This window comes from Hyperoodon ampullatus (genome assembly GCF_949752795.1).
Source record: "Hyperoodon ampullatus genome assembly, contig: scaffold_368, whole genome shotgun sequence".
NCBI classification, from domain to species: domain Eukaryota; kingdom Metazoa; phylum Chordata; class Mammalia; order Artiodactyla; family Ziphiidae; genus Hyperoodon; species Hyperoodon ampullatus.
In genome coordinates this window covers 258982-275513 of record NW_027640486.1, presented here as the reverse complement: position 1 = coordinate 275513, position 16532 = coordinate 258982, and the positions used below count along the sequence as shown (strand labels likewise).

Sequence of the window (16532 nt, the reverse complement as noted above, 5' to 3'; positions counted from 1 at the left end):
ATGGGTGAGATCAGCCAAGAGACGGTGGAGAAATACCTGGAGGACAACCCTCAATTTGCCAAGGAGTATTTCGACCGGAAGCTGCGGGGGGAGGCGGCGGGAGAAATCTCGGAGCCCGGCAGGGCGCAGGCGCCGGCCCGCGCGTCCTTCCCGGGCCTGACGCTGGTGGAGGAGGCGGCCCTGTGCCTGGAGCTGCTGGAGGCCCTGCGGGAGGAGGCCGGCAGCGTGGAGCTGGCGGCGCAGAAGGCCCTGCAGAGGCTGGCGCAGCTGCTGTGGGCTGACCGCTGCAGCATGTTCCTGTGCCGGGCGCGCAACGGCTCGCCCGAGGTGGCCTCCAAGCTGCTCGACGTCACCTCCACCTCCAAGTTCGAGGACAACCTGGTGGTCCCCGACAGAGAAGTTGTTTTTCCACTGGACGTCGGGATAGTGGGTTGGGTTGCTCACACGAAGAAAACCTTCAATGTCCCAGATGTGAAAAAGGTAAGTGGCCTGATGGTGACAGTGGAGCGGAGAGGAGGTCTTGGTGGCGTCGGGGAGGAACACTGGGAAAGAGAGCGGGGGTCCAGGGGCCATCCTCGTGACATTGGCTTGGCTGGGGAGTGGGTGGTGGGGAAGAAGAGCACCTGGGCCAAGAGTTGCCAGATTTAGCAAATAAAATTACAAGATTCAGGGCTTCCCTGGTGGCGCAGTGGTTGAGAGTCCGCCTGCTGATGCAGGGGACGTGGGTTCGTGCCCCGGTTCGGGAGGATCCCACATGCCACGGAGCAGCTGGGCCCGTGAGCCATGGCCGCTGAGCCTGCGCGTCCGGAGCCTGTGCTCCGCAACGGGAGAGGCCACAACAGTGAGAGGCCCGCGTACCGCAAAAAAAAAAAAAAAAAAAAAAAAATTACAAGATTCCCAGTTCAATCTGAATTTGAAATCAACAGGGGATAATGTATGCCCCATGTAATGTTGGGTGTTTTATTGGGCAGCCTTACCTGGGCCTGGTACAGTCCACACCTGCTCCCTTACACCTCCTCTGTGCTCTGGGCACTGTCCTGACCAACAGGGCAAAGCAGGCCTCTCACTGGTGAGATGATCAGCCAACACACCAGATGCCGAGACCCCTGAACCGCTTCTCACCCACGATCCTTTGAAGACACTCAGCTCTTTGGGGGTGAATTGGCTCCTGAATGATTCTCTCACCTATAGAGCAAAGGTGCAAAAAGAAAAAAGATACCCTCCGAAAGTTTAGATGTTGCCATCTGGATCCTTAAAAACGTGAATATAGGTGATAATTAAGTACATTTGGCCATCTCAACCCCTCATAACTCGATCTATCAAGAATTTCCAATCTTGTAAATGGGACATTTGGACCCTCCTGAAGACTAATTGTATATTGCATAAATTATTATGCTCTTGTAAAAGCAGAAAAATTAACTTTCTCCTAACCAACGTAATGCTTGTTCATCTTAGAAAAATTAGAAAATACAAATAAACAAAAAGAAAGAAACGCAAATCACCCATAATCCCCCTACTCAGCAATAACCGTAGGTCCCAGCCTGGAGTTTCTCCTGCCTGCCCTTTTCCTACACACATGTCCCATCATTTTGATTTGCTATTAACAAAGGGGAGAGTTCGACGATAATGGAACAGAATTGATTAGGAGCAGCCCCTGAAATGCTTACTGTGTAGAGGTTTATTGCCGGCTTGTGGAGGAGGGGCGGCTGGAGGCGGGAGGATAATCCCCTACATACCTCTTGAAGCTGATTACAGGAGGGGGCCCGTGCGGATCCAGAAGGTGCAGAAGTTGTCAAACATTAGCAACACTCAGCAAACAGCCACAGGACAGCCCAGAGGGGCAAGGGTTGCCGTTGGGCACCAGAGAGTCCTCTCTCTTTACCATCCCTCCCTGCAGTGCGTTTCAGCTGGTTTAAGTAGGATTCTGGGCCCACTGCAGCCGCTTCAGGTGACTAAAGGCCCTTAAGGCAAAGTTCTTGGACCCCCAGCGAGGAGGCTATGCCTGCACACCCTGAGGTTTTCTCACAGGAATATGCTTCTTGCCAGTCTCCGACTGAGGCCATCTCCAAAATGACTAGGACAGCAAACCTAAGAAAGTGACACGCAAGATTCTTTTTCGGAAAAAGGTTTTTTTTTAAAAGAAGAGATGGATAAAATGACTTCTGCTATGCTCCTTTATGAATGAGCCCAGTTCTTTTGAGGACAGGATGATAGAAAGGAGCTGCTTAAACGATCAGGTGGCCTGGGTGTGTTGCTGTCCATGATGGGCACCCCATATGCACAGGGCAGTAAATGGGGGGGAGGCGGGGTCACTTGCTCTGTTCTCCCTTTTTCTGAGTATGTGTGAAGTCAGACTCCGTCCCACCCTCCTGAGCTCAGAGGAGGGACAAGGACTTCATTTGCTCTCCGTTTCTACTGCTTCTGAGCATTTTTTTTTCCCTCGGAGAATGATGCTTTTCAACTCTGGATGCACATTAAAATCAAACTGGGAGGGCTTCCCTGGTGGCGCAGTGGTTGGGAGTCCGCCTGCCGATGCAGGGGACACAGGTTCGTGCCCCGGTTTGGGAGGATCCCACATGCCGCGGAGCGGCTGGGTCCGTGCACCATGGCTGCTGAGCCTGCGCGTCCGGAGCCTGTGCTCCGCAACGGGAGAGGCCACAACAGTGAGAGGCCCATGTACCACACAAAAAAAAGAAAAATCAAACTGGGAGCTCTTTTAAAACTACGGATGTGTGAGACTCTCAATAGACCAATTACGCCAGACTCTCAGAGGCTGGGACACAGCAAGGAGTACTTTTTAAAAGCTCCCCAGATGATTCTAATATGCAGCCAATGTTGAAAACCGCTGGTCTATTGGATGAACAGATGTAAGAGGAGGAAGTGAATTTCAAATCAACTGTGGATGATTAGATGGAAAGGGCTCCTGGAGCCTTTAGTTTATTCCCTTGGGCAGACAGGAAGTTGAGGTCATGCGGGGCTGCATCTCTCCTGGAGTCCAGGGTCTGGTCAGTGACTGAGAGGGGCTGGAGAGGATGAGGCCTCCTCGCTCTGTTCCCACCCTCATCCCACCCCGCAGCCCTGCAGTTTCATCGCACTTCAGTTGTGGTAAAATCTGCAAAGAGAAAGGAGTTGGAAATGTTTTAAGTGACATTTCTATTAACGCTTCACCTTTTCATTGCACTTGACACTTGATGAAGATTTCTCTCCTTCTTTATCTCACTTGATTCTGGCCAAGACCCTTTGCAGAGGGCAAGGACCGTATTTTTATCTCCATCCTGTATATGTGAGAATCCTCTCAAGGTCAATTAGGCAGGAGGTGCTGGGTCTGGGCTCCTAAACCAGGTCTTCCAAGGCCTCCTTTTTTTTGCCATAGCCCTGACCATACAGGACTCCTCCCTGGTTGGCAGTGTGGGCACAGGGAGGGAAGGACTTCTCACCCATAGACGAAAGGCAAAACTGGATACTCCCAGCTTTGGCAACAGAGAAGCCACATGGTGTCGGGTGAGAGCTTTGGCATCAGGTGACCTGGGCGTAGATCCAGGTCTGAGACAAGGTAACTGCGTGATGGATTGTGTTTCTGCACCTGAGAAACAGAGTAACCAAAGGTACAGATGAAATGTACATAAAGTGCCTGACTCCTAGTAGGTGCTCAATTAAATGACAGCTATGGTAATATTATATTAATGCCAAAAGAAGTTGGGGGCTGGGTGTAGGTGGCCAAAACTGGGTCAATGATTATGGTCTGTTTTTAAAACAGGTTAAAGGCAGGGAAACTTAATAACAGGAAACTGAGACATATCCTCCACAAGTTAATCATTTCTTATTCTATTGGGAAAGCTGGTGATTAACTCTATGGGTGGTTCTCCTGACTGTGGTTTAAAAGAAAGCCATGCGAGAATCCTAAGTTTTCAATAATTAACAGGGTGCTTATAGCTCCCTTTCTGCCCTTCTCTCTTTCTGACTCTGGATCTCGAGATGTTTAAGCAGAATTTAACAATGCTAAGATTGGCTGAAGGATCCAGGTGGCCCGCTGCTCTAAACCATGTTCCCAGTTGCCTTCATTGGCTTCTTTGAAGAATGACCACCAAGGGGAGTTTGTCAGTCTGAAAGATACAGGATTTACTCAAAGCAACTTCACCAAGGATTGTTTGAACCAGTGAAAATATAAAACTAGAAAACCTTGCCTCACCCTACCCTGTAATTTGACAGATGGTTTTATCCAGGATTTTCAGATGCAGTGATAAGCAGGCATTAAATTTTGACACTTATAAGTCATTTTCTCAAAACAGCCAATTGAATGTAAGAACATTTCCTTGTGTTTAGAATCTAGAATAAAATAGCGTCCAGTTTTGAAGCTGTAGAGTGAAGAGTGTCTGCCAAGAAACGCTGCATGTTTGGGGCATTTTGGTTATTCCTTTAGTGCCCAGCATCACTGTGTAAGTGAAAGTGATCACATCTGTAATAGATAACAGGTTAGGAGGAAGATGGACAGTGAGCCAGCCTGGGCTATAGCAGTGGATTAAGAGAAAGAACCTCCCAAAGTCTGGAGCTATTCTGGACTGAGTGAAGGTTCTGCAGGAGGTAGAGAGAAGTCACAGATTAAGCAGTTAGCAAAAATATGGGGCTTCTGTTGGCGTGGGGCAGAGACTCAGCCCTCAGGAGTGAGCATGGTCCTGGGCATAAGAGGCCTACATCAGTTAAGAGCATCTAATTTCTTCAGTGGTTAGAATGGGTTAGAAAAGCTAGAAGTAGAAGCAGAATGGTAACGCAAAATCAGAATGACTTCTCACCCAGGGAGGCCCCCAAAGTCCCAGGTCTCTCTTCCTAGTATTAATTGAGCACCTACTATTAATACGTGTCAGACTCTTTTCTATGTGCTCTGCCCACACTATGTTATTCTGTCTTCACATCGGGGACTCTAGACAGCAGATGATCTCATTGTTCCCATGTTCAGACTAAACAATGAGGATGCAGAGGTTAAGTAGCATGCCCAGGGTCTCACAGCTAGTAAATCTGGGCCTGGTTTCAGCCAAGGAGGTCTGACTCCAGAACCTTCTTCACCCCTTATGCAATGCTGCCTCCTACATAAGTAGTTGGTTTCTGTGGTTCCACTTCAGGAAGGTATAGAAGAAATCTGGGGTCAAGGGCTGCATCTGAATCCCTTAGCATCTCACATCTCTAAGGATCCTCCACAGAACTGATTCATCCACCAGAAGTTCAGATTCCTGGTGAAGACAGATTCCACTGTAGGCAGTTAGGATTTGGTAGGTCTGCTGTGAGGTCTGCAAATCTGCATCAGTCTGCAGGTGATTCTGAGGCACAGCTCGGGTCTACTGCTCTGAGCAGAGCTGTGTTTCCGTTGACAAAGCAGCCCTTGTTCTCTGGTGGAAACTCTGGCCTGGAAGTCACGCACCAGTGGACTCTCACATTTTTACTTTGGGAAATTGAACAGAGTCCAAGCCTCCACGATTTGTGCTGCTCTTAGAAGCACCATCAACATGCAGAAATGAACATAATACAACTTGTGAAAGGAACACCACATTAATTTTGGCCACTGAGTCTCAAAGTCAGGTGGAAAGTTCAGTTCTAATTGGAGAAGACTCAAAGGGGAGACAGTCAGGACCCACAGCAGGCTGAGTCTACACCCAACTAGAGTGGGTACTCCTCTCAGTTACAGCTAACAAGATAACTGCCGTCCTTGACCTTCTTCCCGAGCCCTTCCATTTGTGTGCCTCTCCAAACTCATCACTCCGCCCTTCCCGTGGTTCTTGTATTAGAGTCATCTCTCGCTTCTACTACTTGAAGCTTGTATCTGGGATGATCCGCTTTATTTTCCCCAAGGAAAGAAATACAAAATATGAATGAGAGACATTGACTTGGTAGAACTTTGAGAAACTGATAAGTATCTGGTGCTGGCAAGAGGGTGGTCCTCTCATAAATGCCCAGGAGAGGTAAGAATTTCAACCATGGGTAAAAGCCCTTAGCATAAGTAAAAACTGCATATACCTGTTGATCCAGCAAAAGGAATTTCCACTTTGGGGAGTCCATCACATAAAAATAAAAGCAAGAGTGACTATTGTTTGCAGTGGGGAAAACTATCAACAGACTGAATCAGTTGAGGCTGGCTGAGCAGATCCGGGGCCCCCGCGCTGTGGAGTGGTCTACAAGAATCCAGAAAATGAGTTCACATCGTACACATCGGAAGTTCGCAAGGTAGTGTTAAGTGATGAAAGGATTGTACAAAATTAGAAAAGGAAATTTTATTTAAAAAAAGAAAAGTAAACCCTTTGTCTGAGCAGAGAGAAAGGCATAGAAGGAGATGTACTAAGCAGGAACATGGATTTCCTCAAGGAGGAGGAGTTTGGGGGATTAATAATTTTTTCTTTGTGTTATGATGGGTTGGGTGGTTTCAAGTGCACATTTTACTGCTGTGATTAAAAAGAAGAGCTCTACGGAATCCCAGCTGTGCTCTCCTTCTGACACACACTTTCTGCCTGTTGTAATCCTGCATCTTCCCCCCCTCCCTCTTACAACCTCACTTTCCATTTGGCCACAACATCACCATCACCTCTTTTCTCCTGGCCCAACCTCAGCCTAACCGGGATAGGCCATAGTTCAGGCGGGAAATGCTCATTTGGAAACAGGCAGTTTCATTCTGGGCTTCATTCATTCTCTCTCATTGAGGGTGGGAGGTGGGTGGGGAATGTTTGCTCGGGACCACTGTGCGGGGGCCCTGGTTATCTGTTGGTAGGACTTGGACTAGAGAGGACGATCTGTTGCCATTCCTACATCTATACTCATGGTCCTGTGCTGCTTTGGCAAATGAGTGAATGTATCTTGCAGAACAGCCATTTTTCTGACTTCATGGACAAACAAACCGGGTATGTCACCAGGAACCTGCTGGCAACCCCCATCGTGATGGGCAAGGAGGTTCTTGCTGTGGTTATGGCAGTTAACAAAGTAGATGCATCGGAATTTTCCAAACGGGATGAAGAGGTAACGCTAACCCTGGACATCCCATAGGAGGCTCAGGAAATTTATTTGATGTGTAACTGAAAGAAAGATGTCACACCTAATTTGTGTTTCTCTGCCATCTGTAGGTCTTTTCCAAATACCTCAACTTTGTTTCTGTCATCCTAAAGTTTCACCATACCAACTACTTGTACAGTATTGAATCCCGAAGAAGTCAGGTAAAGAGAAGGTGACATTAACCACTCCATGCTGACCTGTCTGACAAAGCAACCCAGAGGCCACAAGCCCAGACCCTTCCTATCCACACCACATGGATAAGATCCCCAAACTTCTATCCTCAGTGTCCTCTATGGTCCCCTCCCCCCACCCCATCTTCCTGTCCCTCTATCTGTAGGTACAACTGGCTTGCTTTCTTCAGTTCGTATCCCGGGTAGCTGTGGTTTCTTCCTCTATGAGATGGCAATGATAATTATAGTACTTACCCCACATGGTGGTTGTGACTATTAAATGGTCATTAAATGAATTAGTTCACATAAAGCTTTTAGCAGAACTATGTATTCCTGGTATTGGGTTGGCCAAAAAATTCGTTTGGGTTTTTCTGTAAAATCTTACGGAAAAGCCCGAACGAATTTTTTGGCTGACCCAATACATAGTAAAGGTATTAATTTGAGAAGCAAATCACTCCTCTGTTGCCTCCTTGAGCCAGAGGGATAAAGAACAACATTGGTAGCCGGGATACCTGAGTTGGACCGCTCTGTGGACCTCTGTTTCTTCATCAGTCCAATGGTGGGAGGGTGGTTGGGAAGGAGGTCTTCCAAGGTCATGTCCTGGAAAGGTGATCTTTGACTAGCTTAGGATGCTAGGGGAGAAAGCCAGGCATGTGGCTTTCTCCCCATAGGGACCGGCAGGAGCCAGTGGGCCACCAATACTGGACCCTCTGCCCAGGCACTGTCTCTGCATTTATTGTTAGATCACTTGCCCTTTGGAGCCAAAACATTTGGACATGGGGACCAATCATGGCTTCTCCCCTTTCATAAACCCACATCCTTGCAAAAGGTCTACTCATCATCCCACTCAGAAAATCTGAGTAATTTGTTGGACATGGACATGTGCCAAAATGGAATTGCATTGTTTGGTGACATGTATTCATTTTATTTGATGCACCTCCTGTTTTCTTCTGACTAATGCTCTTCTTCGTACTGTATTTTGTTCTAATTGTTTTCTGTTTAATACCTACTTTCAGATCCTCATGTGGTCAGCCAACAAAGTATTTGAAGAGCTCACAGATGTTGAGCGACAGTTTCACAAAGCTCTCTACACTGTTAGAACATACCTGAACTGTGAACGATACTCCATTGGACTGCTGGACATGACCAAGGAGAAGGTCACTGTTCCGTACATTTGGTCTCACCTAACATCACCTATAAAATGCACATCACATGAAATGCAATCCATTTAAAAAAATGGATACGCTATGTAAACTACTAGTCATGGTAGATCATAAGAACCAGTGCCAAGAAAGTATGGTATAGAGGTAAACATGGACGTTTTTGGAGCAAAAAAGATCTAGGCTTGACTTTTCCACTTCCTGGCTATATGTCTTCAACAAGTCTTTTTCTTTTTTAATTAATAGACTTTATTCTTTTAGGGTAATGTTAGATTTACAGAAAAAATGAGCAGCAAGATCAGAGAGTTCCCATACATGACCTCTTCCTTCCCTACCCCCACCCTTTCCCCTGTTATTCACATCTTGCCTTGATGTGGTACATTTGTTACAGTTGTTGAATCAATATTGATATGTCATTATTAACTAAAGTCCACAGTTTACATTCAACTCTCTGTATTATACTGTTCTATGCATTTTGACAAATACACAGTGTCATGTATCTGCCATTACAGTGTAATACAGCATAGTTTCCCTGCCTAAAAACCCTCTGTGCTCCACCTATTGATCCCTTCCCCACCCCAGCCCCCTGGCAACTACTGATCTTTGTACTCCCTTTGTAGTTTTCCCTTCTCTGTAGTGCCATATAGTTGGAATCACACAGCATGTAGGTTTTTCAGATTAAATTATCTCCCTTAGCAACATGCATTTGTGTTTCCTCCATGTCTTTTCATGGCTTAATAGCTCGTTTCTTTTTAATGCTGAATAATATTCCCTTGTCTGTATACACCATAGTTTGCTTAATCATTCAGCTACTGCAAGACATCTTGGTTGCTTCCAAATTTTGGCAATTATGGATAAAGCTGCTGTTAATATGTGTAGATTCTTGTGTGGACATAAGTTTTTAACTCCTTTGGGTAAATACCAAGAAGGGCTATTGCTGGATCACATGATAAGACTATGTTTAGCTTTGTAAGAAACAGCCAGACTGTCTTCCAAAGTGACTGTACCATTTTGCATGCCCACTGGCAGTAATTGAGAGTTCCTGTTGCTCCACATCCTCACCAGCATTTGGTTTTGTCAGTGTTCCAGATTTTGGCCATTCTAATAGGTGTGTAGTGGTATCTTATTTTAATGCATTTCCTGACGACATGTGATGTGGGCATCTTTTCAAATGTTTATTTCCCATCTGTATGTCTTCTTTGGGGAGAAGTCTGTTCAGATCTTTTGCTCACTTTTTAATTGGGTTATTTTCTTATCATTCAGTTTTAAGTATTTTAAATACAAATCCTGTATTGGATATGTGTTTTGCAAATATTCTCTCCCAGAGTATTATATTTTCTTTCTCTTAACAGTATCTTTTGCAGAGCAGAAGCTTTTAATTTTAATGAAGTCTAATTTTTCCATTTTTTCATGTTGTATCTAAAAAATCCCACCAAACCCAAGTTCACCTAGATTTTCTCCTATGTTATCTTCTAGAAGTTTTATAATTTTGCATTTTACATTTAGGTCTATGATCCATTGTGAGTTGTTTTCCATGAAAGTCATAAGATCTATATCTAGATTCTTTTTTTTTTTTTTGCATGTGGATATCCAATTGTTCCAGTACAATTGTTGAAAAGACTATTCTTTCTCCATTGCCTTTGCTGCTTTGCCAAAGATCAATTGATTATATTTGTGTGGGTCTATTTCTGGGCTCTCTGTTTTGTTCCATTGATTTATTTGTCTGTTCTTCCACCAGTGTCACACTCTCTTGATTATGGTAGCTATATAGTAAGTCTCGAAGTCGGGTAGTGTCAGTTCTTTGACTTTGTGCTTCTTTTCAGCAAGTCCTTTTAACCTCCTTGATTCTTGGTTTATGCATCTGTAAAATGAGGACTTCTCTCATCAGTTGTGAGGGTTTGAGATTATTTGGAAATTATATATCCATATCTATCTATCTATAGCTAAATGTCTAAATCTATATCTATATAGTGTCCAGCACATATTAGGGCATAAAAATAAAGTGTATTTTTATTACCAGTTTGAGGATTTATATTCTGAAAAGTTAAAATTATTTTAAAGTAGAAATTTAAAAATATTTAATATTACTCACACACAATATAATGCTCATTTCTCATTTTGCTTCATTAATTCTGTTGGAGCTCTCCTAGTTCAACATAACTAATGAATACCATATCATTTATATTTATTACTCTTCATGTGATTGGAAATTATCTTTTCATAATAATTGTTCTAAGTGGATAAACATGGGACCAAGTGTCAGGAGGGCTGAGTTCTGATCCTGGCTCTGGGAATTTCTAGCTGAGTGTATTAGTTAGGATGCTTTTGGCTGCAAGTAACATCAGACCCAACTAAAAGCATCTTTAGTAACATGACAGTTATTATCTCATTTAACAAGAAGTCCCAAAGTAGGGCAGTTTTATGGCTGATTAATTCAGAGCTCAATACAGGCATCAGAGTCCCAGGTGCTTTTCATTTTTTCCTGGTAAAGTCTCTGCTCCCTTCATCATTGTTGGTGAGGTCTCTTCTTGTGGTAAGATGGCTATTGCAGCTCAAGACCTGGTTCATAGACATGACAAAATTGGGAGACATTTCCTACAAATATCATCCTCATCACCCTTCGTCTAAAGAAAACCTTTCTTCAGAAGGCCCTTGGAAGACTTCTCCTTCGCTGTCCATATCCAGGCCACATACCTGCCCTCAAACTAATTCCAGGCACCTTATATAGACCATTCGTGAGCTGTGCAGGGCCCATCTTCCCTGAACAAATCACCACCCGATAACTAAATATAATCAGGTTTTGTTAGCAAGGAAGAGGGGGAATTGAATGTTGGGTAAGGCAAGCAACACTGTTGTCCATTCTGCGTGACTTTGGACAAGCCTCTTAACCTATCTGGATTTAGTTTAATTGTCTATAAAAGAGCTGCTATCTATGAAGTACTTTTAGCTATATGTCAGGGTAGGTGCTCTGTATTATTCATTGAATCCACACAATGACCCTATAGTATAAATTTTATTGTCCCCATTTTACAGATTAAAAAGGTTGACTTGTTCACAGTCACAAGTTCATAAGTGGTATTGCTGAAAAAGAGCTTTAAAATTCCAGGATTATAAGTTAACATAAAACATGCAAACCAATGACCTTCATATAAGATATGGTAGGCCACGGAACAGTTTGCTTAATAATGTTTAAATATAATTGCCTCCAGGAATTCTATGATGAGTGGCCAGTCAAGCTTGGAGAAGTCGAGCCTTATAAAGGTCCAAAGACACCAGATGGCAGAGTGAGTGCAGACATCTTCGTTGATGGTATCTGTACCAGGTGCTAAAACTAGAGGAGGCCGTGTGTAAAGGAAAGAGCGCTGGCTCAAGAAGGACTGGGTTCTAGTCCTGTGACTTCCTGGGGGACCTTGGAGTAGTAGAAAGAGCACCGGACAAGGAGGTTGAGGTTCAAGTCCCAGCTCTGCCCCAAACCAGCTGGGTGGCTCTCGCCTACACTCATTGTTTAACTTCTCAGTTTCGTTTTCTGTGAAGCCAGGGCTTGGTGGATCAGTGCTTCTCAATAGGGAGGGATGCATCAGAGCCTCCTGCACAGTTTTTTAAACACACTGAGCCCAGGACCTTCTTCTGACACCCTGGACTGGGATCTCCAGGGAAGGGTTGGGTTAGATTTACTTTCCCCCTTGACTGCAAGCTTCATAGGAAGCTTGTTCCACCACAGTATCCCCAGCACACAGGAAAGGGAAGGCATGGGATGGATCGTTCAGGTTCTTCATCTGCCCAAAGAAGTAGAAAGACTAGTTTTCAAGTTGCTTCCAGCTTTGACAATGTATCCACCGAATCCTGCTTCTGAGGCACCCTGTTCAGATAAGCAAGTGCTGGAAGGGGGTAAGTGCACTGTACAGCTGGGAAGGGAAAACATTGACTGTGGTTGAGAAATTCCATGACTTGTTCCACTGGAGTGATTAGCCGGTTATTTCTGGACAATAGAAAGAAATTAAAAGAAAACCCAAGATTCCCCTAGAAGCTGTTAGGCTGAATTCAACTTTCTAAAATTAGTTCAATAGGCTTATTCATATAGATAAGTGGCCAGTGATATTTCTAGTCTTACTACAGGCTTATAATTAGGACATGAGTAGTTTGGTAATTTATGTTATGCAGATAAATGTGGCTGGGAAATAAGGTGTTATTTAAACTTTAAAATATAAGTTCATTAAGGAAAAGTGTCTTCTTTGGGAAGTAAGATTTTTCTCATATTCTCTTTCTTTTCTCTTAGGAAGTCACGTTTTATAAAATCATCGATTACATTTTACACGGAAAAGAAGAGATCAGAGTCATTCCATGAGTATTGCCATGAAGCAGCGGCAGGAGTTGCCATTTTATTTTTGTATCCAGTGCATTTCTCTGAATAGCAATGATTTTCTTTCTTCCAATCTTCTTCAAGGACACCTCCTGCGGACCACTGGACTCTCATTAGTGGGCTGCCAACATACGTTGCTGAAAATGGATTTGTAAGTTATTGAACAAATTCAAATCTTAAATAACATTGGATGAAACTTTTATTAGCCAAGAGATGGGAACAATTATGAAAGCAAGAATGCACAAGGTAAGGGTGAGGTTTGGCACAGGACATAGGAGAGAGGAATCTTGGCGGTCAAATGTAAGTGAACTAGAAACTTCTAAACTCTACAAGAAAATATTTAGTTAACATGAGAAAGATGAATCCATCCCCCAACCTCTTATTCTGCAGCCACACAAATTTCAGACATCCTTTGGCAGTTCATGACTATGGTTCATGCTGGGTTTAATTTGATCTCAAGTATAGTTCCCTTGGTTAAGACTTTTGAAACAAGGAAAATTACTGACAAAAAGGAAAATATATATAAAGAAAGAACTTTGCCACTGATTGCAATGCAAAACGTAGTGAGTTGATAGATGAAGTGAAGATTTTTGCCCTGGTCTCTCAGGGGAGGGTGGGATGGGGGGACAGTAGGCCAGGTCTGGCTGAGAGAGGTCAGGGGTGGGAAGACAACAAACAAGAGGTCTCCGGTAGGTCCCATAGGCCTCAGGGCCAGAGGACCAGGTCTCTGTAACTTTCCCACTCGGCCTTGACCATACTTTCCTCCCTTCTCATGGCTGATTTCTCTCCCTAGTTGGGCTGTTCCACCATCTGTGTCCTTTTTTTTTTTTCACATCAAGATTCCTCCCCGCAAGAATGTTCGGTGCTTTTAATGTTTCTTTATGTTGGCATTTTTCCTTCTCCCCCCTCTAAACCCAAGTTTCTAAAAAAATTTTTTTAAGCATTTATTTGCATAGATGTTCCTTCTTTAGTGTTGGCATTGTGTTTTGTTAGTGTTCATGCATCTTCAGTAAATGGGCATGTGAATTACAGTGACTAAAAGAGTCACCCAAGGGTCATAGGAGAAATGAAACAAAATCTAGGTTGTCTAGTGTTTTTTCTTTTACTGTTATAAATTTGCCTCTGCTTAGTGTGAACATTTCTGGGTTCAGAATGGTGACAGAGTAAGGAAAATTCTGTTGTAACTGCAAGATAATCTTTCTGTGTGGGGATGATTTACCCTGGGTTTCAAGGAGGATGCCCAAACTCTGGGCTTAATTGGTTACAGGACCAGGTGGCCTTACCAGGTGACATGATCTCTTAGTGTAGAGACATGCCAAAGGGGAAGAAAAGAAAAAGAAGGGCAAACAATCTTATGTCTTTTAGGAGTAAACAGTAATATATACTAACAAATGTCATGTTTTCAAAATTGCTCCAAAATAATTGAAAATTTTTGAAAAAAAAAATTTTTTTTTGGCCACACCATGTGGCTTGTGGGATCTTAGTTCCCCAACCAGGGATCAAACCCTGGTCCTTGGCAGTGAAAGCATGGAGTCCTAACCACTGGGCCACCAGGGAATTCCTGCCCCCCCCTTTTTTTATAATTGAAATATTTTTAAATGTCATTCCTGACCTGGTGGTAATGACCAAAATATTCCAATTCATTCCTAACTGAATCCACAGATACCACAATTTTTCAGTCTCACCAAAATAGCCAAATAGCTTGACCACTGGCCCCTGTCCTCGGTTTCCCAGCATCCCATCTACCAGGCTCTATTTAGGGTTTTTATTAAGTTTGATACCCCAAAGCTGCTGTAGCCGGTATAAAGAAACTTATGCCCCGCTTAAAAAAAATTTTTTTATTGGAGTATAGTTGCTTTGCAATGTTGTGTTAGTTTCTGCTGTACTACAGCAAAGTGAATCTGTTATACATATGCCTATATCCACTCTTTTTTAGATTCTTTTCCCATATAGGTCATTACAGAGTATTGAGCAGAGTTCCCTGTGCTATACAGCAGGTCCTTATTAGTTATCTATTTTATATCTAGTAGAGCGTATATGTCAATCCCAATCTCCCAATTTATCCCTCCCCCGTAACCATGTTTGTTTTCTACATCTGTGACTCTATTTCTGTTTTGTAAATAAGTTCATTTGTACCATTTTTTAGATTCCATATATGAGGAATATCATATGATATTTGTCTTTTCTCTGACTTATTTCACCTAGCATTATAATCTATAGGTCCATCCATGTTGCTGCAAATGGCATTATTTTATTCTTTTTTATTATGCCCCACTTTTTTTTTTTTTTTTTTTTTTTTTTTTTTGTGGTATGCGGGCCTCTCACTGTTGTGGCCTCTCCCGTTGCGGAGCACAGGCTCCGGATGCGCAGGCTCAGCAGCCATGGCTCACGGGCCCAGCCGCTCCGCGGCATATGGGATCCTCCCAGACCGGGGCACGAACCCGTATCCCCTGCATCGGCAGGCGGACTCTCAACCACTGCGCCACCAGGGAGGCCCCTTATGCCCCACTTTTTAAGCACCTCTTCTCTCCTAGATGTTTCCTAGGTAAACATGTTATTGTCCAAAAATCAATTTGGAGAGAGCTAATGCATCAAAAGCCAACTCACTGAATGGTTCATTTGCCAAATCATCAATTTGCCATATAACCAACTTGCCAGAGTCGATTACAAAGCTGTGGAGGACTTTTTCCCCCTAGATTTTGGTTCTATCACAGATGCATTGCATTTGCTTTACTGCTGCCTTTCACCTCTCAGCTCCTGCCCTTGGCCTCACCCCCTATGTTATCCTTTCTGCTGGTAGCCCAAGACTGATGGCAAATTGGTGTAAATCTAGTTTAAGGCATTTTTCACCAAATTGCTCATTAGACAAGTTAGCATTCCCAAAGTGATTTTCAGAGAATTGACCTTGAGCTATTTCCTGGGACTCCAGAATTGGGGTGAACATACCTCCCAGTTTGTATGGGACAACCTCCATTTACACCTGTTGTCCTCATGAGTTATTCAGCCTTCCCTTTCACTCCCAAATGTGTCACCCTATACTATGTGCTTACAAAAGGCAGGATCTATTGAAAACATTTTTTTGTGTGTATAGAACAGGATTTCCCGAACTTGCCACTACTGACATTGTGGACGAGATAATTACTTGTAGTGGGCAGCTGTCCTCTGAATTGTAGTGTTTTTAGCAGCCTCCCTGCCCTCTACCCATTAGATGCCAGTAGCACCACCCTGCTATGACAATCCAAAATGTCTCAGATCTTGCTAAATATCTCCTGGTGGGTAAAATCACCCATGGATGAGAACCACTGGTCTAGAGGATGATATCAAACATTTCAGCAGACCTAGCCAGAGCAGTGCCATTCCTGTGGTACTGTTGTGATATGATGGTGGGTTTTGGTGAAGAGAGCAAAGGTCTATGACTCAGGATCCCTGGGTGCCGTGACTCAGTCCTGCCTTGAGCAAATCCATTGGCAAATCCTTGACCTTGGGCAAATCCCTTGACTTCTCTGGGTTTTAATGTCATCATCTGTAAAATGAGGTTGTTGACCTAATTATTTAAGAGATGGGGGCTTCAAGAATCTTTAAATGCTGTTTTCTGGATAATAAAAATGATGTGCAATTTTTAAAAATCAATTTATTTATTCATTTATTTATTTTTGGCTGCGTTGGGTCTTCGTTGCTGTGCGCAGGCTTTTCTCTAGTTGTGGCGAGTGGGGGCTACTCTTCGTTGCGGTGCGCGGGCTTCTCGTTGCAGTGGCTTCTCTTGTTGCGGAGCACAGGCTCTAGGCACACGGGCTTCAGTAGTTGTGGCACATG

The 16532-nt window shown here is 43.8% G+C and overlaps 1 protein-coding gene across 1 annotated transcript in view; it reads left to right on the top strand.

Moving 5' to 3' along the window:
• The window catches only part of PDE6C (phosphodiesterase 6C), a gene marked incomplete at both ends in the record, with an annotated part of 60337 nt that continues 43805 nt past the window's right edge, over positions 1 to 16532 (top strand). The window contains 7 exon segments of the mRNA XM_079728700.1: positions 1 to 480; positions 6844 to 6996; positions 7101 to 7190; positions 8216 to 8356; positions 11569 to 11643; positions 12636 to 12700; positions 12804 to 12870. Coding sequence (XP_079584826.1) covers positions 1 to 480; positions 6844 to 6996; positions 7101 to 7190; positions 8216 to 8356; positions 11569 to 11643; positions 12636 to 12700; positions 12804 to 12870 — 1071 coding nt within the window.